General features: G+C 43.4%; 1 protein-coding gene across 6 annotated transcripts; it reads right to left on the reverse strand.

Annotated features, from left to right (window-relative positions):
• LOC106580372 (rabphilin-3A) lies at window positions 1-25,490 on the reverse strand. 6 transcript variants are annotated; one of them, XM_014161351.2, is made up of 19 exons: window positions 25,220-25,454; window positions 20,495-20,530; window positions 9,902-9,995; window positions 9,694-9,705; window positions 9,179-9,307; window positions 8,829-8,958; window positions 8,590-8,673; window positions 7,859-8,039; window positions 6,254-6,439; window positions 5,944-6,126; window positions 2,741-2,820; window positions 2,505-2,579; window positions 2,126-2,235; window positions 1,796-1,922; window positions 1,639-1,695; window positions 1,306-1,460; window positions 981-1,062; window positions 698-794; window positions 1-591 (listed from the first exon to the last, which is right to left on the reverse strand). In XM_014161351.2, the coding sequence occupies exons 3-19, from the start codon at window positions 9,973-9,975 to the stop codon at window positions 461-463; spliced, it is 1,893 nt and encodes a 630-aa protein (XP_014016826.2). In that variant the 5' UTR covers window positions 9,976-9,995; window positions 20,495-20,530; window positions 25,220-25,454; the 3' UTR covers window positions 1-460. The 6 variants fall into 6 exon arrangements, with proteins under 6 accessions (XP_014016826.2, XP_014016823.2, XP_045559078.1 ...); XM_014161348.2 differs by lacking the exon at window positions 20,495-20,530 and adding an exon at window positions 11,953-12,155 and having other exon boundaries at window positions 25,220-25,448; XM_045703122.1 differs by lacking the exon at window positions 20,495-20,530 and adding an exon at window positions 11,943-12,155 and having other exon boundaries at window positions 25,220-25,448.
• Between the last annotated feature and the right edge of the window lie 301 nt (window positions 25,491-25,791).

Here is a 25,791-nt window from a genome sequence, read left to right on the forward strand (position 1 = left end):
TAGTGCATTTCAAATTGATTTTTATTTATTTTGGGATGTGTCAAGTTCAATAACACCTTCAACAGGCATGCTCGTCTCAATGCAACTGTATACTGCAATGTCAAACGTTAACATAATTTTTTGCCTTAAATTGTTGAATTTGAAGGATGATTTTAAAGTATACCATGTTTTGCCTCTTGGGGAGTCCACTTGGCAGATAAGTCTCAGTAAAGGGGGAGAGATAGGAGAAGGGAACATCACACCTGGGAAAACAGGGGAGGATGGGAAGGGTGCATGTGGTGGGTTGGGTTGAGGGCATGAAAGAATGAAGACAGCCAGACAGGAAGACTACCGGTAAGTACAATAAAACAAAAACTAAAATGAAGGTTCTTGGGGAGGTGTGGAGGGAGGTTAGACAGGGTAGAGAGAGGAGAGGGGGCTGAGTGTAGAGGGAGAGGACTTAGCTCATGCAAGGTGGGGGTTAGTTGCTGTTGACAGGATTCTCATTCAACAGGGTGTGCCAGCGCTCTATCTTCTTGTCCTTGTTCTTCAGGCACTCATACCAGTGCTTCAGCTGCTCCCCTTTGGCTGTGATGCCCAGCTGGCACCCACCTACAGCAGACCCACAGATAGGGAGTGGAGGGTGAGAGGACTGGCACAACATGGAACATTTCAACGAGGTCTAGTAGATCTCGAATGCATCTCCTATGGATCTTACCGATGTAATCGTTGGATTTCCCAATGTCGTAGTCCCACACTGAGATGTCCAGGGTCTTTTTAGCCAGGTCGCTGTGCTTGATGTCATAGCTAAATTCCTGTAACACAACAAATGAGAAGTCATCCCCCTCACGATCTCCAATAAATGGAATTTAAATCAGTACACAAATCCATACATTGAGGTATTGACAGACATTTAATATTAAAAGCACAAACAAAGTACAGCTGTCAGATGGTTACTTCGGTCTTGTATTATTATTGCGTGGGACCAACAGGGAACTGACCTCGTTGTACTCTGGGTTCAGGGTTTTCTTCTTGATATTTGTTTTGTTCTTGGCCTTCTTCCCCATATCAGGTTTCAGGCATCTAAACACATCACAAACAAGACAAACATATTTTGATGTTGTCATCCTGCATTTGGGGATACGAAATACATTTCAAAACAGATGTATTCTACTGTGCAAATGAATAACTTTGACATAATTCAATTTGTTTTGATATTTGAGAGAAAAGTGAAATACTTCATCATCTAAACACTGGAAAAGTGTTAGAGAAGAACGTGTGTTTGTAATCACTCCTGATAGCAATCACAGTGAAACAGACACGGACATTTCAACGAATGGGTCAGAGTATCCATTGGCGTCCATGGAGGCCAGGTGAACGCAGCGCACCACACCCACAAGCAGGCGGTTCTGCTGGGTGCTGTACACGAGGGAGATAAGGATACGACCACGCTCCTCCACATCTCCACCCTCCTTCCCACCCTGGAGAGAGCGAGGGGGGTGAGGTGGGGTGGTTAGAGAGAAAGAGAAAACAGGGAGCGAAAGATGGGTGAGAGAGAATGGAAGAGTGACATTTTATATCATATCATGAAGACATGATTTGTATGAGGACATGTAGCGGTAGTCCACATGCCCACGCATGCTGGTCATACACCAATACCTCATCCTCATAGAGCGAAATGCCTCGAGCCCCTCCAGCTGTTGCGGTCTTCTTTGTCTGTGGAAGGATATGGATATGGGTGGTCCTATCAGACATTGAAACAAATGGGACTCTTACTGTATATTTAATGTGTGAAGCAGGATGATATACTACTTACAGGGACAACTCTCTCTAGACACACGTTGAAGTTTTTCTTCTGGTTGATCTTCAGTTTCTTCAGTGCAACGCGAGTTTCTCCAATAAACTCATTATGTCCAAACTTGTCCTCATCACAGACGGAGATCCTGCATCAACCCATACAGGACATCAATAATATTGGATCATAACATCCATGGAAGAAATCATGGAAAGTAAAACAATTCAGCCCTTAGATAAAACCATGTCAACAAATGGAGACAACAAGACAGGAAATAAATCGTTTTGTGGTTTAGTGTTGTCTTGATGTTTAGTGAACCCTGTGTTTTGTTTCTCTGCTTCCAGTATCCACCTGAGAGTCTTGCGCTGCATGTCCTCATCTGTGAGTCCGTGGTAGACCAGGGTCTCGTTCCAGGCTGGGTTACGGGTGTTTCTCAGGGTTTTGGTGCGTAACTTGGTGGACTGCAGCACATGAGAGTAGATACAAGAGATCAAGATAAGGAACTTGACTTCAGCACTTATATCTGAGGCTGGATAGAGGCAATGGAGCTTTGTATGTAGTACAATGGATAATCCTTATGCCACAAGGCGGCAGGCTTGAGCTAATGGGCGTGTATCATAGCATCATAGACATCATTCTCAGATTTTTCTGAATCATGACACATACCATAATAAATACACAAGCATATGTTAACCCCTAGGTAGAAAGTAAGGAAGGTGAATTCCATCACCTTACTGGCCCCTGGCAGCAGATGCAGCTTGACATATGGATCAGCCAGTCCATTGGAGTCCATGGGCTTCAGTCCCTGAGGGAAAGACAAGACAACACATACTCTTTATGTCACCAGACAGGACAGCAGGGACAAGGAGTCCCTGTAAATTTGAACTACTGCGGCAGCATCTTTTAAACACAGGCCACATCAGTGTAATTGTCTCAGGGTGAGTAAATGAGTGCAATAGGTGGTACCTTGGCTTTAAGGATGCTGCAGTGGAGACTGTTGTTCTCCTGCTCATAAAGCAAGCTGAACTCCAGCGCGCCAAGAGTGGCTGAAAAACATCCAGGGCAGTCATTAGATCAGATAACAAACAGGGTGTCTACTCTGACTGCACTGGAACACAGACACTAGAAGTACATCTAAGACAAAAGGCACTGAGTTGTAAAGAGAGTCTAGACTAGGAAAGATTCTCAAAGTATCAGAAAACAATGAGACTGCCAGCAGTAATAGAGACATGAGGTTCACGCCAGAGGGCAGACAAAAGAACAGAAGATCAAGCGGTGAACTGATAAAGGAGGGAGAAATGCATAATCCAACAGTGAATCTGCAGCCTAAATGGTCTGTAAACAGATTAAATATATTATGCATCCGTCCACATATTAATAGAAAATGTCATTAAAAAGCAGCAAAATATTACTGTAATATCAAGGAAACTAAAAATATGACTCACAAAGGAACACATTCAGGAAAATAATGTTTTAGTTAAAAAGACAGAAATACCCCAATTCAATCAGAATATGAAAAATGTAAATAAAATGGACTGATAACAGTAAAAAGTACTGGACATTCAGCTACAGAGCAGTTCAATGGGAGTCTATACATAGATGTTAAGGGAGAACAAAACTGTGGTGATACTGATAATCAATAGGTTTAAATCTATCATCCCTTCATTTAAAACAGTAAACCCCCAACAGCTCCAAACCACCACATTGTAATGGTTGGAAGGCTAGCTTTTATAACCTGCAACTCCAGTAGCCCAGTGCACTGAATTCTCTCTAACTCCTACCAGCCCTTACACATCCCGAGCTAATACAATTTCAAATGGCTGGAAAACATTAAGAGTACAGACAGACAAAAGAAAATGCACAAATGTAATTTGTATGATATAATGCCATCTCCAGTAACTACAGTGCCTTCAAAAAGTATTCATACCCCTTGACTTATTCCACATTTTGTTGTGTTACAGCCTGAATTCAAAATGGATTAAATAGATTTTTTTTCTCACCCATCTACACACAATACCCCATAATGATCAAGTAAAAACATGTTTTTAGAAATGTTAGCAAATTTATCGAAAATGAAATAAATAAATATGTAATTTACATATTACAAGTATTCACACCCCTGAGTCAATACATGTTAGAATCACCGTTGGCAATAATTACAGCCATTTTTAAGTCTTGCCTTAGATTTTCAAGCCAATTTAAGTCAAAACTGTAACTGGGCCACTCAGGAATATTTAATGGTAAGCAACTCCAGTGTATATTTGGCCTTGTGTTTTAGGTTATTGTCCTGCTGAAAGGTGAATTTGTCCCCCATTGCCTGTTGGAAAGCAGACTGAACCTGGGTTTCCTCTAGGATTTTTCCTGTGCTTAGCTCTTTTCCGTAAATTTTTATCCCCCCCAAAACACTCTCTAGTCCTTGCAGATGACAAGCATACCCATAACATGATACAGCCACCACCATGCTTGTAAATATGAAAAGTGGAAACTTAGTGATGTGTTGTGTTGGATTTGCCCCAAACATAATGCTTTGTATTAAGGTTAAGTTAATTTCTTTGCCATATTTTTTGCAGTTTTACTTTAGAGCCTTATTGCAAACAGGATGTTTGTTTTATTCTGTACAGGCTTCCTTCTTTTCACTTTGTCATTTAGGTTAGTATTGTGGAATAACTACAATGTTGTTGATCCATCCTCAGTTTTCCTGTCACAGCCATTAAACTCTGTAACTGTTTTAAAGTCACCATTGGCCTCATAGTGAAATCTCTGATTGGTTTCCTTCCTCTTCGGCAACTGAGTTAGGAAGGATGCCTTCATCTTTGTAGTGACTGGGTGTATTGAAACACAATCCAAAGTGTAATTAATAACTTCACCATGCTCAAAAGGGTATTCAATGTCTGCTTTTTTATTTTAACCCATCTACCAATAGGTGCTTTTCTATGCGAGGCATTGGAAAACCTCCCTGGTCTTTGTGGTTGAATCTATGTTTGAAATTCACTGCTCGACTGAGGGACCTTACATATAATTGTATGTGTGGGGTACAGAGAATAGGTTCAAAAATCATGTTAAACACTATTATTGCAGACAGAGTCCATGCTACTTATTATATGACTTGTTAAGTCAATTTTTACTTCTGAACTTATTTAGGCTTGCCATAACAAAGGGGTTGAATACTTATTGACTCAAGACATTTCAGCTCTTCCTTTTTTAAATATTTGTTTAAAAAATTTTTTAAACTGACATTATTGGGTATTGTGTAGGCCAGTGACACAAAATCTCAATGTAATCCATTTTAAATTCAGGCTGTAACATATCAAAATGTAAAAAGTCAAGGGGTGTGAATACTTCTGAAGGCACTGTAGATACAAACAAATTATGTTCTACTACCAACCCTTTATACCATTGAGCATACAGAACCAGGACATCTCTGAGTAACTGATCCTGCACAACAGGACCTGACTGTCCTAGCACTGTCCACTCCATAGATAACTACAACCAATGAAGCCTCTGCTATTTCTGCCATTTCTGCTGTAACATTTGGGAACTAATCAAACACAAGGGAAATATAGATCCCGTCAGAGCTCTCGTATCACAAATAATGGGTTCTGTGCTAAATTCCCAGACCTCAAAGTAAATTAAAGCCCCATCCCCCAGGGAGAGAGGAAAGGCTATTCACCGCTAGAGGGATGGAACATGACGTACGACTGGCATGACACGATTCCCATCACTCAAGGGAGACATTAAAAAAAATTGTTCCATTACAGTTTCTCATTACAGACTCACTATTGACTCGTTTTACATCCTCTTATACTTTTCTTCCAAGATATTGATTCACATGCTTGGATAACATATGGTGGGTATCGTATATCATCTCCAATAGAGCTCCATGAATTCTACTAGAAGGATACACGTTGGCTGCTAGTATTATTAGATGATTGATATGCTTAGAATGCTACAAAGACCGCCGACTCAAAAGAGTAAGAGATCAAACATGGAGATGTTACAACAGACTGGATAAAAGTGTCTGCTGAATGACTATGTAAACAAATGCAAAGAGCAGAGTCTTTATATGTTGACTTAAAACAGCCTGGAATACGTAGAGAGAGATCACTGAAGCAACAGACACAGAGCCCATGTGGTAGAGGTCTAGCTGGAAGGACAAGATGGTCACTTACTGGCCTCATCCGAATCACAGCTGTTTGCATCCTCCTCCTCCTCAGGCGGGGGGGCTTGTTGTCGAGCAGGAGGGGGGTTGTAGGCGGCAGGCTGTCTCTTCTCCTCCCGCACTGCAGGAGTCACTCTATCCTCCGCTGGAGCAGTGATAGTGGAGTAGCCACCTCCCTCCATCTCCAGTGGAGCTACAAGCACATACAAGGTAATGATTTGTTTTTATGCATTGGTCACTCATAATTCCATCCTCTATGAATGAAAAGTGTGTTTCAGTGTCAAGGCTGTTCTGGTGATGTGAGTCCAGCTTTTCCCTACCCTGCTTGGCTGATGCTGCTGGAGGGGGCCTGGAGCTCTGGACTGTAACAGCCTTCTGCAGCACCACTGGGCTGTTCTGGGCACCTCCCTCAGTGTAGCCAGGGCTAGCCCCACCAGCGGCAATGCGAACCTCTGTCGGCTTATGGGCCACAGGTGGTTTGCCAGCACGCCCCTGTGCCTCTGGTCCTGCAACACACATGCACACATGAACAAGCGTGCACACATATAGGCCCCCACACACACACACACACACACACACACACACACACACACACACACACACACACACACACACACACACACACACACACACACACACACACACACACACACACACACACGTCAGTGTATCACTAAGACTACGCTGCAGTGGAATCCATAATTCTCCCTAGTCTCTGTGAATCCTTTTGATGTTGCAGTTTTTCCAATGCACAGGCATTGACCTACATACAGTACAACAAGCCGTGGCAGGCAACCTTGATCACATCATGAAGCCTGGCTTTTTACTCTACCTTTCCCCCTTACTTTCTTTTATGAGGATATCTCACTAGAATGGTAATGACACTGCTGCAAGTGGGAGCAGATTGCCAGGGCCCCCTGGAGGTGCCAGGCTTGCCCCAGCATGTACTTCCCACTGCCTAACTGAAACCACCCACTCCTGGATCTGGCTGTCTGAGAGGAGGTGGCAGTGCCCATTTTGTGAAACAGATCTGGGCTTTCATGGTAATGATGAGAAATGAATAAGAGAAATAAATATTTGGAGGGACTGGAAGCCAGTGGGAGTTCCCAACATCTGATGATGTTTGTCTGATGAAACTGGAGAGATGGTGCTTTGAGAGGGTGGCTATAGGGCAAGCATGGTACTCTAATGTACAGTACTGGGTCGAGGATTGGGTTAGGGTGGTAGCATGATTAGGTTCTGTTGAAGTAATACTTGGGTTGACTGAATGACTCACCTGCTCCCTGCTGGTCATAACTAGGAGCGTGACTCTCCTCTGGACCTGGGAGATAGACTCAGTGTCCTGTGCTGCCTTTCTCACCCCTACAAACTCTTACTACTGCTTGGTCTTCTGTAATGTTTCGTATGCAACTTCAGCACAGGAGGCTGCTGAGGGGAGGATGACTCAAAATAATGGCTTGAGTGGATTAAATGGAATGGTGTTTGATACCATTCCATTTATTCCATTGCAGCCATTACTATGAGCCCCTCCTCCCTAATTAAGGTGCCACCAGCCGCCTGTGGTAAATGTTCATGAATTAGGACCTCTCCTGTGTGTACATTGCCCACTGGGATACGTTGCCAACAAAAGACAAAATAGGTCTGCTAAATTTAGAAATCTGAAATCACAGTCTACATCATCGCTAAAGAACATTGTAGATACAATTCAGGCTTTCCGTTGCTTTCTCTTTCAAGTCGTTTTAGAATGTAATATTGAGTTCAGGGCAACATCATTCCCATTTAGCTATAATTAGTTCGCTGAATCTGTTTCATTCTGCCGGCAAGTTAATGAAAACAGACCAAGTCTGTATCTACTTTGCCACTCTCACAAGCCAAGAAAGCAATCAACCTGAAACAACTCCCACAGCTCTGTCTGGCCTGGTTACCTCTGGCCTGTGCCTGTGGCTGGGGCTGACTACCAGCAGCCCTGGGGTCAGAGGCTGCTGGCTCCTGGGGTTCTGAGGCCCGCTGGGCGCTTGACTCTCTGGACTTGGAGATGGGCATGGGCGAGGGCAGGAACTGCTTGGGGAAGCCTTTAAAGAACCAGGCACCAGATCGCTTCCACACCTAAGAGATGATGAAGAATCTTTCATCTTTCAGATCCCCAATAGCTGACGCCATGACAACAGCTAGTCTCCTGGGGTCCAAAAAGAATGGCCTGCGTCATACAAGCTTTAACACTGACACCTACAATCTTAGAAAAAAGGTGCTATCTAGAACCTAAAAGGGTTCTTCGGCTGTCCCCATAGCAAGAGCCCTATTTTGTTCCAGGTAGAACCCTTTTTTGTTCCAGGTAGAACCCTTTTGAGTTCCAGGTAGAACCCTTTACACAGAGAGTTCTACATGGAACCCAAAAGAGTTCTATCTGGAACCAAAAATGGTTCTACTTGGAACCAAAAATGGTTATCCTATGGGGACAGCTGAAGAACCCTTTTGGAAGCCTTTTTTTGAAAGAGAGTACACTCACTGTTAATCTCCCTGATCCCTTGTCTCGCTTGAAGTGAATCGTCACTTTGCATTTTTCACACACCATGTCTTTTAATTGACTATGACACATAGTGTAACATCACGCTATGACATATCCCTGTCACCATGTATGTTTCACAGAAACACTCACCTCTCGTTGTTCGCTGCAGATCTTGCAGAGCCACACAGAGCACGGCCGGCTCCCACTCTGCACTCCACACTTGGTGCACATGTGCTACAGTAGAGGAGACACAGGTTCACAAAGAGGTCACAATGTCATAAATTACCGTACCATTTCATTGCTCAGGCTCTATTGTGGCCTAACATGGTCCCTTTGCCTTCTAGGGATGGGCCAAAAACCAATCTTTCCAACCCCCATACTGCACATACCTTTTTGCAGTCCTCACACACCACTGAGCTGACCCCTGGCACACCCAGCTGCTCCCCACACAGCAGACAGCGGTTCACCCCGTCCCCACACACCGTCTTCTTCATGTCATCTAGACGGTTCACCAGGCGCCTGCAGCAGTTGGGACAACTCTCATTACAGCCAATTACCAGTAGAACATAAAGTTCAGTTGGGTAAATGTGGTAATGATAGTCCAACTGATTGAATAATGTTGTCTGTAATTCTATCATCTTGTGCAGCATTTTTGTAGAGCTGAAAATGTAACAACACTGAGGTATGCAATGCAATGGAGCTCCAATCTATTAGCTCAGAATGTCTCTTCAGTTCTCACCCAATTCTCTCCTGCTCCATGGCCTCCATCTTCTCAGCACGGGCGATCACACCGTTAATGATCTCCTTCTCCTCGTCAGTCAGGTCCGGAGCGCCGGGACCAGGCCTGACCTGGTTAGTCCAGTTACCCCTGACAACCACACAGGAAAACTGTCTGGGGCTGAGGCATGCATAGTTTGCTAGTCCAGGTCAAACCCTCAGACATACAGTGTGAAATCAAATGTACATGCAAAATAACGCTCAAACAGAAGAGTGGACAAATAGACAGCGGTATGCAATGGACAAAGAGACAGGACGTAATACAAATAATACCATAATGGCCTAATGCACATTTGCACATTGTACAAACACCCTGTCATTGTGTCCGAAACATATGTGAACATCCAATCATTCACGAGTGAATCTACACTTACCTATAAACATACCTTACATACACAAACACACACTATAATAGTAGATTGGAGCAGTGCAGAGGGGGGAAGATAAGAGAGATGGAGTGAGAGCTTTTCTACTTACTGTTCCTTATCACTGAGTCCCAGCCAGGGCAGAGATGAAAAGAAAACAGACAGGAGAGGAAAAAATAGATTATTGCCTGCGAAGGCTTGGAATGTTTAACAGCACCATGAAGGGTTAACAGCACCATGCAGCAGGCAGCTGTGCCCGGCGATTCCCGCAGGGTGCTTAGTGTACCCAGTGTGCCTGCTGTTCTGCCACCAGTTCTTACTTGGCATGCATGCTCCTCTGCCTGTCGTTGGGTACCCAGCGGTCTGAGCTACCGCCCATCACTGCGTCCGTCATGGCTGCTGCACTATCGCACTCTGCAGGTGGACACACACAGAGATGAGACACACACAGTTAAATGATAAATGCTACATACAAGAACTTCTTATACTGAACAAAAATATAAACTTTATGAGATGAAATAAAAGATCCCAGAAATTTTCCATACGCACAAAAGGCGTATTTCTTTAAAAAAATGTGCACTAATTTTGTTTACATCCCAGTTAGTGAGCAATTCTCCTTTGCCAAAATAATCCATCCACCTGACAGGTGAGGCATATCAAGAAGCTGATTAAACAGCATGATAATTACACAGGTACACCTTGTGCTGGGCACAATAAAAGAGCACTCTGAAATGTGCAGTTTTGTCAAACAACACAATGCCACAGATGACCCAAGTTTTGAGGGAGCGTGCAATTGGCTTGCTGACTGCAGGAATGTCCACCAGAGCTGTTGCCAGATAATTTAATGTTAATTTTTCTACCATAAGCCGCCCCCAACGTCATTTTAGAGAATTTGGCAGTACGTCCAACCAGCCTGTTCAGTGTTGTAACCGACTTCAGTGGTCAAATGCTCACCTTCGATGGCCACTGGCACGCTGAAGAAGTGTGCTCTTCACAGATAAATCCCGGTTTCAACTGTACCGGGGAGATGGCAGACAGCATGTATGGCGTTGTGTGGGTGAGCGGTTTTCTGATGTCAACGTTGTGAACAGAGTGCCCCATGGTGGCAGTGGGGTTATGGTATGGGCAGGCATAAGCTACGGACAACGAACACAATTGCATTTTATCGATGGCAATTTGAGAGATACCGTGACAAGATCCTGAGGCCCATTGTCGTGGCATTCATACGCCGCCATCCCCTCATGTTTCACCATGATAATGCACGGCCCCATGTTGCAAGGATCTGTACACAATTCCTGGAATCTGAACATTTCCCTGTTCTTCCAAGGCCTGCATACTCAACAGACATGTCACCCATTAAGCATGTTTGGGATACTCTGGATCAGCATGTACAACAGCGTGTTCCAGTTCCCGCCAATATCCAACAACTTCGTACAGCCATTAAAGAGGAGTGGGACAACATTCCACAGACCACAATCAACAGCCTGATCAACTCTATGCCAAGGAGATGTGTTGCGCTGCATGAGGCAAATGAAGGTCACACCAAATGCTGACTGGTTTTCTGATCCACGCCCCTAGCTTGTTTTTAAAGGTACTGTATCTGTGACCAACAGATCCATAGCTGTATTTCCAGTAATGTGAAATCCATAGATTAGGGCCTAAATTATTTATTTCAATTGACTGATTTCCTTATATGAAATGTAACTCAAAATTGTTGCATGTTGCGTTTATATTTTTGTTCTGTGAAGCTACAGAGACTCATTGCCCTAAATCACTTAGGCTGTATTTTAAGATGTGCAATAACGTTCTGTGATATCTTCATTGGAAACAACATGAACAATTCTCCTCTTGTCACACATGAAATGAATATGGGTCACACATTGTTAGATTATTACGCTGAATTGTTTATTCAAAGTTATCTCATCTTTACCACAACTCAAATCAATCCATGAAATCCATGCAGGAAAGAATAACTAACTGTCAATTGACACAATTTATTGACGGTCACATTTAATCTCCCCTGCTTATGCAGCACTGACTTCAGCACTAATATTGCTGCACTCTCATCAGCAGGCAGAACCCTCTGTCTGCTCCAAGTGTGTGGGCCAGGATTGTAATGGCCTTGAATTGACTTGTCACCACACACACTTACTCTAATTGATGTAAGAGTCTGATACTGATACAGTACATTACAATACCAACAAGGGCTATGAATAACAATCATATCAGCTGTGATCTGTGTAAACTCTTATGGTAACAATAGATAAACCATGTCTCCCAATGTCTAGCCAATTCTTACAGTACAATCCATGTTTATGTGCCACAGTGATGCAACCACTGAGCAATTAAATCTGAATGTACCTGAATGTACCTGTACGCAGCGGGTGTGTGTAGGTGCACGAGACTCAAATCTCCTAAGGGCCACCACCAGGCAGAGCGAGTAGCGACACCCAACCAGCAACAGGGCGGGTCCTCAGGGAATGAGCAGGGTGGGGAGGGTCAACAATCCTTTTTCCACAGCAGCCTGTCTCCGTTTTAGAGGCTCCTCCTTCCAAGGCTGACAATAGCCAGGAACTGAGATGTGATGTGGTGTGATTGGAGAGAGCGAGGGTGAGACAGAAAAAGATAGAGAATAAAGAAATGTGATTGGAGAGAGCGAGGGTGAGACAGAAAAAGATAGAGAATAAAGAAATGTGATTGGAGAGAGCGAGGGTGAGACAGAAAAAGATAGAGAATAAAGAAATGTGATTGGAGAGAGCGAGGGTGAGACAGAAAAAGATAGAGAATAAAGAAATGTGATTGGAGAGAGCGAGGGTGAGACAGAAAAAGATAGAGAATAAAGAAATGTGATTGGAGAGAGCGAGGGTGAGACAGAAAAAGATAGAGAATAAAGAAATGTGATTGGAGAGAGCGAGGGTGAGACAGAAAAAGATAGAGAATAAAGAAAGTGTAAGGAAGGAGGAAAAAGGAAAATCATTCAATCTAATTTGTCTTCAGTTTGCTCCGATTACTCCACAGAACTCCAGATGAGCACTGCAGAACATAGCTAGAAGTGCGAGAGAGAGAAAGGTGGGGGGTGACACTGATCTACAGTATTAACTCCTGTAGGCTAACACTCCAACTTATTCTGATACTGCTTGTTTATTGAAATCACCAGCAGAATGTACAACAATTTCCATGTGGGAGGATGCCTTATTGTATTAGCCTGGAACCTGTCACACTATGCAAATGTAGACTACAGTAAGTGCACCCGGCATTCATTCATTATTTCCCACTGTCCAGCTCGCGAAGGGAACAACATAAATGTATAACACGGTATACATCCCATAGGCTGAGTCTCACAACTATGATTCTCCTTCACTGCACACAAAATGAATCATCCCTCTTTTGTTCAGGATGGTTATCCTGGGGAGGCAGATAGAGAGAGAGGAGAGGAGGGGGAGCAGAGGTGGAGAGATACTCAGACATCCACCACACAGACACTGGACGAGCAGCTCTCACCAAGACAAAGCTTTGTATCGCTGCAGATAGACACTGTTGCGTCACTGGGGTGAGTGTGCAAGAGAAAACGCCTCAGCTGAAGTAGGTTTCCTGTCAGTGCTGGCTGCACGGAGCTCATTAGCAGAGACCTTCAGGGGACTGATTCAGAGAAAGGACACGACATGCTGGTCAACAGCCTTCAACAGCCTTCTCTTTAAATGAGTCTGTCTCAATAAGTATGATGCAGGGTTGGCACTTAGTCTGCATCATCTTTACTATGACCCTCATTCAGTGTTGGAGAGTCAACCAGCTCGTCATTCATTCATCTCATTCAGTGTTGGAGAGTCAACCAGCTCGTCATTCATTCATCTCATTCAGTGTTGGAGAGTCAACCAGCTCGTCATTCATTCATCTCATTCAGTGTTGGAGAGTCAACCAGCTCGTCATTCATTCATCTCATTCAGTGTTGGAGAGTCAACCAGCTCGTCATTCATTCATCTCATTCAAGTGAGTCAGTCAGGTTGTGTATTGTGCCTTGAGAAGAAGCTGGCATTTTCTCCTGCATTTTACCAAATGACGCGGGGTCTGAGAGCCAGCACTGCTCACTGCACAGCACAGCGGTGCCCGGGGACAGGAGAAACAACCATGCAGAACCATGTGAAGCTGTGCCAGAAAAGAATAATGGAAGACAGAGGGTAAGATGGGGGAGGAGAAAGAGAGATGGAGACATGGAGGAAACCAGAGCACCAACATCATTGTCTCCTTCATCATTACCATCACTCATCCCCTCATACAGGGGTGGAAAGGACCCATTTAGAAACCTGTGACTCAATCAAGTGACTAACAGGATAGTCCATAGGCCTACTAGTGTGTGTCTTTCAGCACCGCAGCCTCACATCCCCTCCAACCCAACCTGTTCGCAGGGGAGAGATAAAGACGTGTTTCCAGCAATGTTCCAATGGTGTTCCTGAATTACTTGAATGTACGGCTGTAAAACAAAGGAAAAAAACAAGGGAAAGTGAAACACTGGTTTCAAACACTACTAGGTATAGTATGACTAGCTTGCTCCCTCCCATTGTAGTATGAACCCTTCCTGAAGCTCTGACTGCAATGGACACACCGCTCTGCCAAGACCTTTTCTCTCTCTCTCTCTCTCTCTCTCTCTCTCTCTCTCTCTCTCTCTCTCTCTCTCTCTCTCTCTCTCTCTCTCTCTCTCTCTCTCTCTCTCTCTCTCTCTCTCTCTCTCTCTCTCTCTCTCTCTCTCTCTCTCTCTCTCTCTCTCTCTCTCTCTCTCTCTCTCTCTCTCTCTCTCTCTCTCTCTCTCTCTCTCTCTCTCTCTCTCTCTCTCTCTCTCTCTCTCTCTCTCTCTCTCTCTCTCTCTCTCTCTCTCTCTCTCTCTCTCTCTCTCTCTCTCTCTCTCGCTCTCTCGCTCTCGCTCTCTCGCTCTCCTGAAGTCCATAACAGGGAGCTGACTACCTTGCATCTGTTAATTACAGCACAATATCAAGACCATTATGACCACAATCACTTGGGTTATAACTGGGTTATGTCCCACCTTTATATCATTTTTAATGGAGATACACCATTACAGGAGTCCTTCTGCACTGAATTTCCAGCGTTAGAATTCCTCTGCCCTGCTCTGAGACAAGAGAGAAAAGTCTTAAGTGGGTTAATGAGACTCTGAGAATAATGCAAACTCCCACAGATTGGTTTTAGTTTAATTAATCATTCATCGGGGCAGTTCCTATTGTGACTCACAGAATTGAAAGTTATTTAGGGGTGGAGCTTGAAAAAGCCTGTGTCCAGCTTCAGGGCACTGCTGCTACAGCCAACATGGCTTGCCATTGGCTGTTGTTGACTCCCTGAGGGCTGATGTGACAAAAAAGGGCTGTACTGCTGAGCTGACACAGCCAATTCCTTTTGAGAGGTATTGATGGCAATTTGATGCATTAATCACTCTTCTGTTCAAGGGGCTTTGTGTCATCATTCCACCAAGAATCACACTATAGCCATAAGTGAATTTACATTACACACACAACAGATATTGATGTGAGAAGCACAAAAGCACACTTTTCCACATGAAATATTACATTTCTGCCATTAAGTTGCAATATGCTAAGAAAGGACCACCATGCTCTGAGAGTCTTCAGTAAGTCTACCGCAGAACCAGCTGCTGAAGGGTGTCAGGTCTCGAGGAGAGGTGGGTGTACAAGTCAGGCGCAGGAGAGGAGTAAATACGGAGAAGGCGTATTTATTAACAGTTCATCAAACACAACAGGCACAGACTAAATAGCAGTCCACAAAAATCACTAGAACATAGTCTAGGGAAAAACACCTGTTAAAAACAATGAACAAAATATACGCCACCCAAAACCAAAGACAGGAAAACGCAAACAAACCCGCACGAAACAAAATGGGTAGGGCGAGGTTAAATACACCAACTAATCAACCTCAACTAGACACAGGTGAACAATCAAAACAGACATGACTAAACAAAAAGGAAAAAGGATCGGTGGCAGCTAGTAGACCGGTGACGACGACCGCCGAGCGCCGCCCGAACAGGGAGAGGAGCCACCTTCGGTGGAAGTCGTGACAAAGGGCTTGTGCCTCTGCTCTGCCTCTGTCTGTTAACCACACCCTCCTTATGCTGAGCTGAGCTGGCCTTTTAGCCATAAAAACCTGGAAATAATGTTAGCAGAGGACTAACAAAAGCCATTAGGAAAAAAACACCCTGATTGGTTGGCACAGGATGTTGCCCTGTAAACCACTTGTGTGTAGCAGTGCTGACAAGTCCCCCAAGCCCACCCCTTATTAAACCCTTTTCCCACTACTAAACCGAACCATACCATTCTGCATGTTACAGTGGCCAGGGTAGGAATGTTTATTGGGGCGGTTACAGCAATATTCTTGCTGGTTTCAGTGGGACTGATTGAGGACTCAACCAGCCAATTCTCTACATTTAAAAAAAGCACACGCTTTTAGCCAAAGAGTCTGTTGGCAGTAGTAAGCGCAGCTGCAGAGATGCTTGGTAGTGGGGTCCTGGACCAGAGCCTTTGGCATCACTGATCTGTGTGGGTAGGTGGGAGGTAGTCAGGACTCCTGGGGTGTGCACCGATGGAGAGTAGATGGTGTTATGTCGAGAATCCCAGAGAGACCTGGCTAGAATAGAGCCCTTCCACACCTTGTCTTGTTTGCCCTCACACACTTTATATATAAAGACACATGGATACTCTGACCCAAATGCTCCGTTCATGGAAATGAACATTTCCATTTCAGAATATGAACGTTTCTGGCGAAAAACATAATTATATTTCAGTGATAAGAAGCACTGAAGCATCCAACGGGCAATGGGCCGATGCAGACAATCTTTTAAAAGCAATCTTTACAGAAGTGTTTGTATATCAGTCATGGTATTTCCTTGAAAGGTACTCTAAAATAACCTTTTTCCTACTCTTCAACAAATCAGTGGTTTCTGTTTGGGAAGCTTTTCTTTGGGCTTTCTTAACTATCAGATTATCAATGAAACAATTTCATATAACAACATGTGGAACGAACATCCCTATTCGTGGAATTTTTATCTTCGGTGTTTGGCAACTGAATGTGGTTATACCTACATCCATTACTTGATGCTGAAATTACATTTTGAATATTTTTATGAGGTTTGATGAATGATTTACATGGTCAGAGTCACTCTCCCATGCTCATACTCACTTTGGCTCATTTATCTTCTAACTTCCACTCCCTACGTTATCCTTAAATATAATCAACTTTCTCATTACAACCGATGAAACGCCGCATTCCAAAATTGTATCTTTGTCATTGGGATCAAAGAGTGCTTCTGGCGTTAATGTGTTCTGGGGAAATGGGCAGGGGACTGGGGAGGCCATTGGTTTGAGTGAAAGGCCCATTCTCGTCAGCCCAGCAGGAGAGGGGGGTGAGATGGTGAGATAGCAACCCTGAGGCCTACATATGGACAGAACTGTAAAGCACTGCACCAAGTAACCCTCTACTGCAGGACAAAAACTTCGCTCAGCATTTCTTAATTATTTACAACTCCCACCCCATCCTCCACTGCTCCTCACTCCAGTGAAGCGGTTTCTCTTTCTCATTTTTAAGGCCTTAGTGTGCACTTTAGTTATTCATTACTCTATCTGCAAGACATTGTGTGTCTGAACACGTACCGTGGGCTCTGGGGGGAAAGGAAGAAGGAGAAAAAATGATGCGATAAAGGAGAGCTTGGCAGGAAGGAGGGATGGGGAGGACAGGAAAGGGGCTTCTTTTGGGAGCCTGTTGGTATGCCTGTTGGTGAGAGATGTGGCTGTGGTTTAGCGGAGGGGAGGGGCTCTTCCTCGTCTAGGACATACAGTACATGTCACATATGGTACTCTTCGACCGTACCACCAGTGTTACACTAGTGTACTGTATACACCCTTATGTTATAATAGGGAAATAGTGTTTCCATAGCTAGGGCTGACACAGACACTGAGACTTGTGAAGAGAGTCATTGTAAATAAGAATTTGTTCTGAACTGACTTGCCTAGTTAAATAAAGATTCAATTAAATAAATTAAAATAAAAAGAGCAGAATCAACAACCTCTGCATAATCAAAACAGTTGCTTTGTGAGAAGCTGTTAAAGTTCACAGTTAGCCATTTTTATGTAAGTGTCATCAGAAAAATACAAGTGGCCTGGCTTTGGCTCCAAGTGAGAGCATGTCCGCCGGAGCCATGGCCCAGTGAGACACGGCTGTCGGCCTGCGTAGATGGAAAGTTTGAGCCTTTTGGGTAAAGCACTGGGGTAAATCCTGTATGGAAATGTGCCATACAGTATTAGCCCTGTTTTCAGTCATATGAACGGGTCAGCAGGAACCATCTGTGTGGCCATCTGTGAGGAACAAAGAGGCGGCTTCACCTCTCTTCGGATGAGAGAGGATGGCCCTCCCTAGGTCTCACAGCCACCACCACTTCCTCTAGGGAGGCATATTTCCAGATTCAGCCCCTTTGGGTAACAAACAGGAAAGACCCTCCTGTGACCACCAAGCACTTGCGCTGTCACTACCCTGCAGACACGGCAATTTCATCCAAATAGAGCCAATAAGAGAAGGGACTGGAGAGGGCTGGCACACAAACACATACAAATGATAAGTACACACTCACACACATACTGTACAAACAACACTTCACACATAAATAGGACGCAATTGTACCTATGGTCTCTTAGCATGATGAAAACAAATACAAATCTACAGGCATCTTCAGAAAAAAATCGATTTAATTCCAACATGATCTGTTGCATGTGTAGGCCTATTTAAATTGAGTCATTGAACAATTGCAATCCTGACTTTGGCAACCTGAAAATGCAAGCATTATGCAGACACCATTCATCATAAAGGCAGCATCCACCTGATTATATTTCAGGATGGGCTCCTCATCCCTCATGTGCTCCCAGCTCATAGTCTGGTGACTCATCCTTGCCGTACCCCAGAAGTGAGAAGAGGGATGTGGAGATTAAACTCTAGAGTTGTGAGTCATTTTCCACTCATTTCCTCACTACCTCTCTCCATCTCAGGAAGACAGGCATAATCAGATGTGCATGGGGCATTACATTAAACCACGCATCTTCCAATGTCAAAATCTCATGGCTTATATTGTTACTCACAAGCCTTGAAATATGGCTATTAAACTAGACATGTTTGTACGTGGCCTAAGCGGAGGAGGGAAATAGAATCGCTCCCGTTCTGTCTCTATTGTCTCTCTGAGGATAATGCCGATGCCTCTGGTGGGCCCCCGGCTGTTCTGCTGGAAATCAGCCATGAGGAGCTGGCACACTTCAGCTGCTGGCTATCTGACACTCCCTCTGGCCCCGCCAGAAAACTAGCAGGTACCATGTCCCTGAGTGTTTTTCAACAGATCCCTGTTTGCAAACAAAGAGCCCCCTCGCACCCACAGATCTCTCTTGAAAAAAGGATTTTCATCTCAAGAAAACTAACCTAGTTAAATGTTTATTTTATTTTATTGAACCTTTATTTAACTAGCCAAGTCAGTTTAACTTCTGACCCTGAGGCATTCCTCTTGATGGGACATGTGTCCTGACTCCTGACATTCATGTTCAACCTGTTTAAGTACAGCTTAAGTTGCAGTGATGTGACAAGACAGGGAGATATGTTACGATCTGACTGTGTTGCATGTGCTCACTCCTCAGCTTCCTCCCATCAAACAGCCTCAACCGTACAGCAGGATGATGAAGACATCAATTGCAAAAATTGCTGAAGTTGGAGACTTTTATTTCTCTCACCAACTTTAAACATCAGCTACCTGAGCTGCTAACCGATCGCTGCAGCTGTACATAGTCCATCTGTAAATAGCCCACCCAATCTACCTACCTCATCCCCATACTGTTTTTATTTTATTTACTTTTCTGCTCATTTGCACACCAGTATCTCTACTTGCACATCATCATCTGCTCATTTATCACTCCAGTGTTAATCTGATAAATTGTAATTCTTCGCTACTATGGCCTATTTATTGCCTACCTCCTCATGCCTTTTGCACACACTGTATATAGACTTTCTTTTTTTCTGCTGTATCATTGACTTGTTTATTGTGTTATTGGCTTGTTTATTGTTTACTCCATGTGTAACTCTATGTTATCTATGTCACACTGCTTTGCTTTATCTTGGCCAGGTCGCAGTTGTAAATGAGAACTTGTTCTCAACTAGCCTACCTGGTGAAATAAAGGTGAAATAAAAATGTTTTTTTTAAATTGTGCACTGAAGCAGAGTGTATTGACAAACTGGTAGGGATTGTGATCTGCTTCAATTATCAATTCCAAAAACAGAATCCACATGCAAAGATTGATTATTTATTTATATGGATTTGGCAATTTTGGGTGAGGTTGTCAGTCAGCGTTTCTTGAACATTTAATGACCCGTGATAGGACACATTTTGATTTAAAAATGTAGGTTCAGCAGTTTGATTACAAGGGAAACCGCTCGGTCACTGACTTCATGATAGGCTTAGGCAGTACCACTCAACACTCACTCCCTCTCTACAATTACCCCATTAGGAAAGGCTTTTGATGAGCCAACTGTCTTAATGACCTGTCACTTGGTGATGTAGTGGGGTCAGCAGTGGTCCTCTCCATCACCACAGCTTAGGTTGGTCTGTCTATGCTGCTAAAGGGTTGCCAGTGGCAACTAATTTTAGAAGAATATTATCTATTGGACTGAGTCTGCGGTTGATTCTCTCTATTGGAGTGTGAGGCACTTGTCACAGATTCAACCCTAATCAAGGCCAGGCTATAGATATGGCCAGTTCTGATTCTAAACCTCTCTTTTGGGTGGACTGTGGAGTTATTGTCTCATCAATGGCCCTTCTCTTCATCACCACAGCAGCTTTTGGAGAGCTGTGATAACAAGTGTCCAGGGGAACCCACTCTGTCAATCGATCCTGATCCCACGCTTTGATGATCCTTAGAGGAGTACAAAGAAAAACATCTCACTCCCTTTGGACATGGAGACACAACACACATAACCATTCATATAGCTATCCAATCAACAAACTGTGTACAGCAGTCATGTACGTAAAAAAAAAAAAACACAAATTCATGCACAGAAATCAAATACAATATGATGCAGTTCAGGCTTTTATCTTTTCCCCAAATATGGATTTCCGAGGAACATGAAGAAGAGGAACAGAACTACCTTTACCATCTGTGACCATGGTAACAAGGAGATCAGAAGAAGAAAATTGGATTGATAAAATACTGTGTGTGTGTGTGTGTGTGTGTGTGTGTGTGTGTGTGTGTGTGTGTGTGTGTGTGTGTGTGTGTGTGTGTGTGTGTGTGTGTGTGTGTGTGTGTGTGTGTGTGCATGCATGTATGTGTGCGTCACGTTAAATCTAATTTCAGAGGAAAAATAAATAGGGGTACAAAACACATAACTAATTACTAATGACTAGTGTGCTGAATTTCAACCCTTAATAATGCCTCTAGCCTGATGGCCTTCCTTCAGTCCTAGAAATAGAATCGAACAAGAACCGGTCCCCTAAGAGAGCATGGTCTAAGGAAACAAACCCAAAGATACTGGAATATGGGTACATCTGCCTTCCAGCCTTAAATTATGTAGTTCGCTTGCAGAGCACTTATGTGTCTCTTTCCAATCTTTTTTTCTACCTCTATCATAAAAATAATTTCTCTCTCTCTCTCTCTCTCTCTCTCTCTCTCTCTCTCTCTACAATTGTTTACAGACAAATTAATTATTATTTCACTTATAATTCACTGTATCACAATTCCAGTGGGTCAGAAGTTTACATACACTAAGCTGACTGTGCCTTTAAACAGCTTGGAAAATTCCAGAAAATTATGTCATGGCTTTAGAAGCTTCTGATAGGCTAATTGACATAATTTGAGTCAATTGGAGGTGTACCTGTGGATGTATTTCAAGGCCTTCCTTCAAACTCAGTGCCTCTTTGCTTGACATCATGAGAAAATCTAAAGAAATCAGCCAAGACCTCAGAAAAAAATTGTAGACCTCCACAAGTCTGGTCCATCTTTGGGAGCAATTTCCAAATGCCTGAAAATACCACGTTCATCTGTACAAACAATAGTGCGCAAGTATAAACACCATGGGACCACGCTGCCGTCATACCGATCAGCAAGGAGACACGTTCTGTCTCCTAGAGATGAACGTACTTTGGTGCAAAAAACGCAAATCAATCCCAGAACAACAGCAAAGGACCTTGTGAAGATGTTGGAGTAAACAGGTACAAAAGTATCTATATCCACAGTAAAACGAGTCCTATATCGACATAACCTGAAAGGCTGCTCAGTAAGGAAGAAGCCACTGCTCCAAAACCGCCATAAAAAAGCCAGACTAAGGTTTGCAACTACACATGGGGACAAAGATCGTACTTTTCGGAGAAATGTCCTCTAGTCTGATGAAACAAAAATAGAACTGTTTGACCATAATGACCATCGTTATGTTTGGAGGAAAAGGGGGGGGGGGGGCTTGCAAGCCAAAGAACACCATCCCAACCATGAAGCACAGGGGTGGCAGCATCATGTTGTGGGGGTGCTTTGCTGCAGGAGGGACTGGTGCACTTCACAAAATAGATGGCATCATGACGACGGAAAATTATGTGGATATATTGAAGCAACATCTCAAGACATCACTCAGCAAGTTAAAGCTTGGTCGCAAATGGGTCTTCCAAATGGACACTGACACCAACCATACTTCCAGAGTTGTGCAAAATGGCTTAAGGACAACAAAGTCAAGGTATTGGAGTGGCCATCACAAAGCCCTGACCTCAATCCTATAGAAGATTTGTGGGCAGAACTGAAAAAGCATGTGCGAGCAAGGAGGCCTACAAACCTGACTCAGTTACACCAGCTCTGTCAGGAGGAATGGGCCAAAATTCACCCAACTTATTGTGGGTAGCTTGTGGAAAGCTACCTGAAACATTTGACCCAAGAGAAACAATTTAAAGGCAATGCTACCAAATACTAATTGAGTGTATGTAAACTTCTGACCCACTGGGAATGTGATAAAAGAAATAAAAGCTGAAATAAATCATTCTCCTTACTATTATTCTGACATTTCACATTCTTAAAATAAAGTGTTGATCCTAACTGACCTAAGACAGGGCATTTTTACAAGGATTAAATCACAGGAATTGTGAAAAACTGAGTTTAAATGTATTTGGCTAAGGTGTATGTAAACTTCCGACTTCAACTGTAGCAGGGATTGATAGGAAGGTAATATGGTGTGGTGTTTTTAATGCCCATAAAGAAATCTGGGGAAGTACGGATTAAGATAACAATGGGAGAATAGTCAAAGAATTTATGATTAGTGTGTTCAACTGTATATATACTGTATATACCAAACATTAGGAACACCTTCCTAATATTGAGTTGCACCCCCCGTTGCCCTCAGAACAGCCTCAATTCGTTGGGGCATGTTCTCGACAAGGTGTCGAAAGCATTACACAGGGATGCTGGCCCATGCTGACTCCAATGCTTCCCTCAGTTGTGTTAAGTTGGCTGAATGTAATTTGGGTGGTGACTATTCTTGACACACACAGGAAACTGTTGAGGTTGAAAAATCCAGCAGCGTTACAGTTCTTGACACAAACCCGTGCGCCTGGCACCTACTACCATACCCCGTTCAAAGGCACTTAAATATTTTGTCTTGCCCATTCACCCTCTGAATGGCACACATACAAAATCCATGTCTCAATTGTCTCAAGGCTTACAAATCCTTCTTTAACCTGTCTCCTCCCCTTCATCTACACTGATTGAAGCGGATTTAACAGGTGACATCAATAAGGGATCATAGCTTTCACCTATATTCACATGGTCAGTCTGTCATGGAAAGAGCAGGTGTTCCTAATGTTTTGTACACTCAGTGTATACTGTATATGGTGTGAAGCTCATCTTTTCCTCCCCCTCTCACTCCCCCTGTCTCTTGACACACATGGTCACATTTTTCCTCCTCTCTCGCCATTCCATTCTCTTTCTCTACAGCAGCTGATGCACATAGATAGCATGGTAGAGAGAGAAGCAGAGAGAGAGAGAGAGAGAGAGAGAACGAGAGGGTGCAAGGGTGTTGACCAATCGTTACAGTAGTTGCTCATGTGAGAGGAGGCAACTGCAGATATCGCAAGCTGTTCATTCAGTCTTATCTCCCCTCCCCCATGTAATCGCCATGCTTCAGGACTATGGCGAGAGCTTGAGATGGTCATTTCAGGGTTTGTCAATATAGTCAGTGTTTCGCCTATATTTTCACTAGATTAGGCTTCCCTGAGTAAATGGACCACAGGACCAGTCCATGCTTGGTGTTAACCTCAACAATAAAACAATGGCACAAATATCAGGAAAACATAAGCCTTATGGTTGTGCCATTGTTCTATTGGTCAGGGGATGTTTGGTGTGTGATGTCTCAACCTCCTCTTCAGGGCATATTCACAACAGGGGTATCTGAACCACAACCATGTTGAGGTTAAAACCAAAACCAACCATAGACTGGTCCTGTGGTCCATTATTCAGGCAAGCCTAATCTAGGGAATAATCGAGGCGAAACACTGACTATACTGAGAGAACCTGAAATGATGATAGTACTCCCAATACCACCATCCCCAACTCTTGTCATAGACTCTTGTCATAGACTCTTGTCATAGACTCTTGTCATAGAAGCAATAATTTAGAATCAATCTGCCTGAGTCAGGTCTGGAATGGAGGCACATCAAGCACTGATGTGTTTCTCTCAAATCCTGCAGCAACGCCCAGGGATGAGATGAGAGGAAGCTTACTGCAACCACAGCATCTCCCAAATGGCTTACCAGGGCTCTTGTCCCACAACACAACTGCAACAAGGAATCATCCAGACCTGGGAGAATGAATTGAAGTCTGCCACCAATCTCATTGTAAAGAGGCACATAATGCACATGGGTGTGTAGAGATGTTGGTGGAGGAATGGAGACTGCATGAAGCTTTGCCATAATCAGTGGTTATTAATGGACCACATTATTCATGAACGAAATGGATAATAAATTGAAATACGTCAAAGAATCATGAGCCTATACCAATTAATCAGGATACATATGACGCTGTATTTTACAACAGACAGACTGTAGCCTAATATCAGTTTTATAGAAGCATTGGTTTATGTTAAACATAAAATGACGTCAGTATAGCTTGTACCTTACTGTTTAGTCGGCTGTATGGCACAGTATACATACTATTGGTATTCAAGTAATTTCACTCATTCAAAGCTTTTGTTAGAGCTGAAAATAATATGCTATCTATTTACTTGGTTTCATCTTCAACACGTACATAAGGTAGATAAAAACTATGTTCCATTGGGTCCTTTTATAGAAATAGCATCATATTTCATACCATAGGTCTATGTAATAATTCTATAATTTTCGAATTCAAATAAATGTTCAATGAGATCATTCAGATAAACTGAAGCGCAGCGAGCGCTCCATCAATGTTTCATGACAGAATCAGCTAGTTCCCATATGTGTGTACAATGTTCCTTTATTCATGCAACTGCAGTTGTGGAAAAAAATATTTAATAAAAGCACACTGAACTGCAATACGTGAAATGCAGCCTAATGCTCACAATAGATGCAGACCGATAGAAAACCGTAGCAAGCCTACCTGAGATTCCAGCCCTCTCTCGAAGGAAGATGTCAGGGAATGACGCGGACTCATTTTATACTGTAGGCTACTTGGAATCAACAGCAAAACCGTTCATTGCGCATGCAACGCCTGTCACGAGCAATATTTTTGCGAAGAGGGGTGCTTCGTTTTGAATTCCTTATAACACCGTCGCTAGGGGCTGATCTCGACACAATGCGCCCTGCGTGGGCTCTCTCCTCTGTGGTAAGCTCTTGGTACTCTGGGAAGGAGACCCCTGCATCCAAGTAGCCTCCATTGATGCTCAAGTGGACTCTTGCCTGGTTCTACTTTAGATTTGTCTTGGTTTCTTGGTTCTACATTTTTCTTGCAACTTACAATTTAATTGAATGGCTACACTAGCTGAATGAAAGTAGACTAAACACTTTCAGTAAAAACTTTCCAATAGCCTAGACTTTTAACATTGAACCTTATTTTATTGGATTTGATTTGATTTGGATGCTCAATCCGCCTCCTGGTCGGGGTAGCATTATGAAGTTTCTGCCCCCCCATGAAAAGGTCACATTGCATGTCTGTGTTTCATAGGCTTCATC

The sequence above is a fragment of the Salmo salar genome, chromosome ssa20 (genome assembly GCF_905237065.1).
Source record: "Salmo salar chromosome ssa20, Ssal_v3.1, whole genome shotgun sequence".
Lineage (NCBI taxonomy): Eukaryota > Metazoa > Chordata > Actinopteri > Salmoniformes > Salmonidae > Salmo > Salmo salar.

Excerpts from the sequence above, each read along its gene's own strand:
- LOC106580372 (XM_014161344.2), bottom strand. The coding sequence starts at position 9,975 with ATGACGGACGCAGTGATGGGCGGTAGCTCAGACCGCTGGGTACCCAAC. Across the intron at positions 8,959-9,178 it reads ATGGAGCAGGAGAGAATTGG|GCGCCTGGTGAACCGTCTAG; the intron begins GTGAGAACTGAA and ends CAACTGCTGCAG. Across the intron at positions 2,821-5,943 it reads CTGTGATTCGGATGAGGCCA|CCACTCTTGGCGCGCTGGAG; the intron begins GTAAGTGACCAT and ends GATGTTTTTCAG.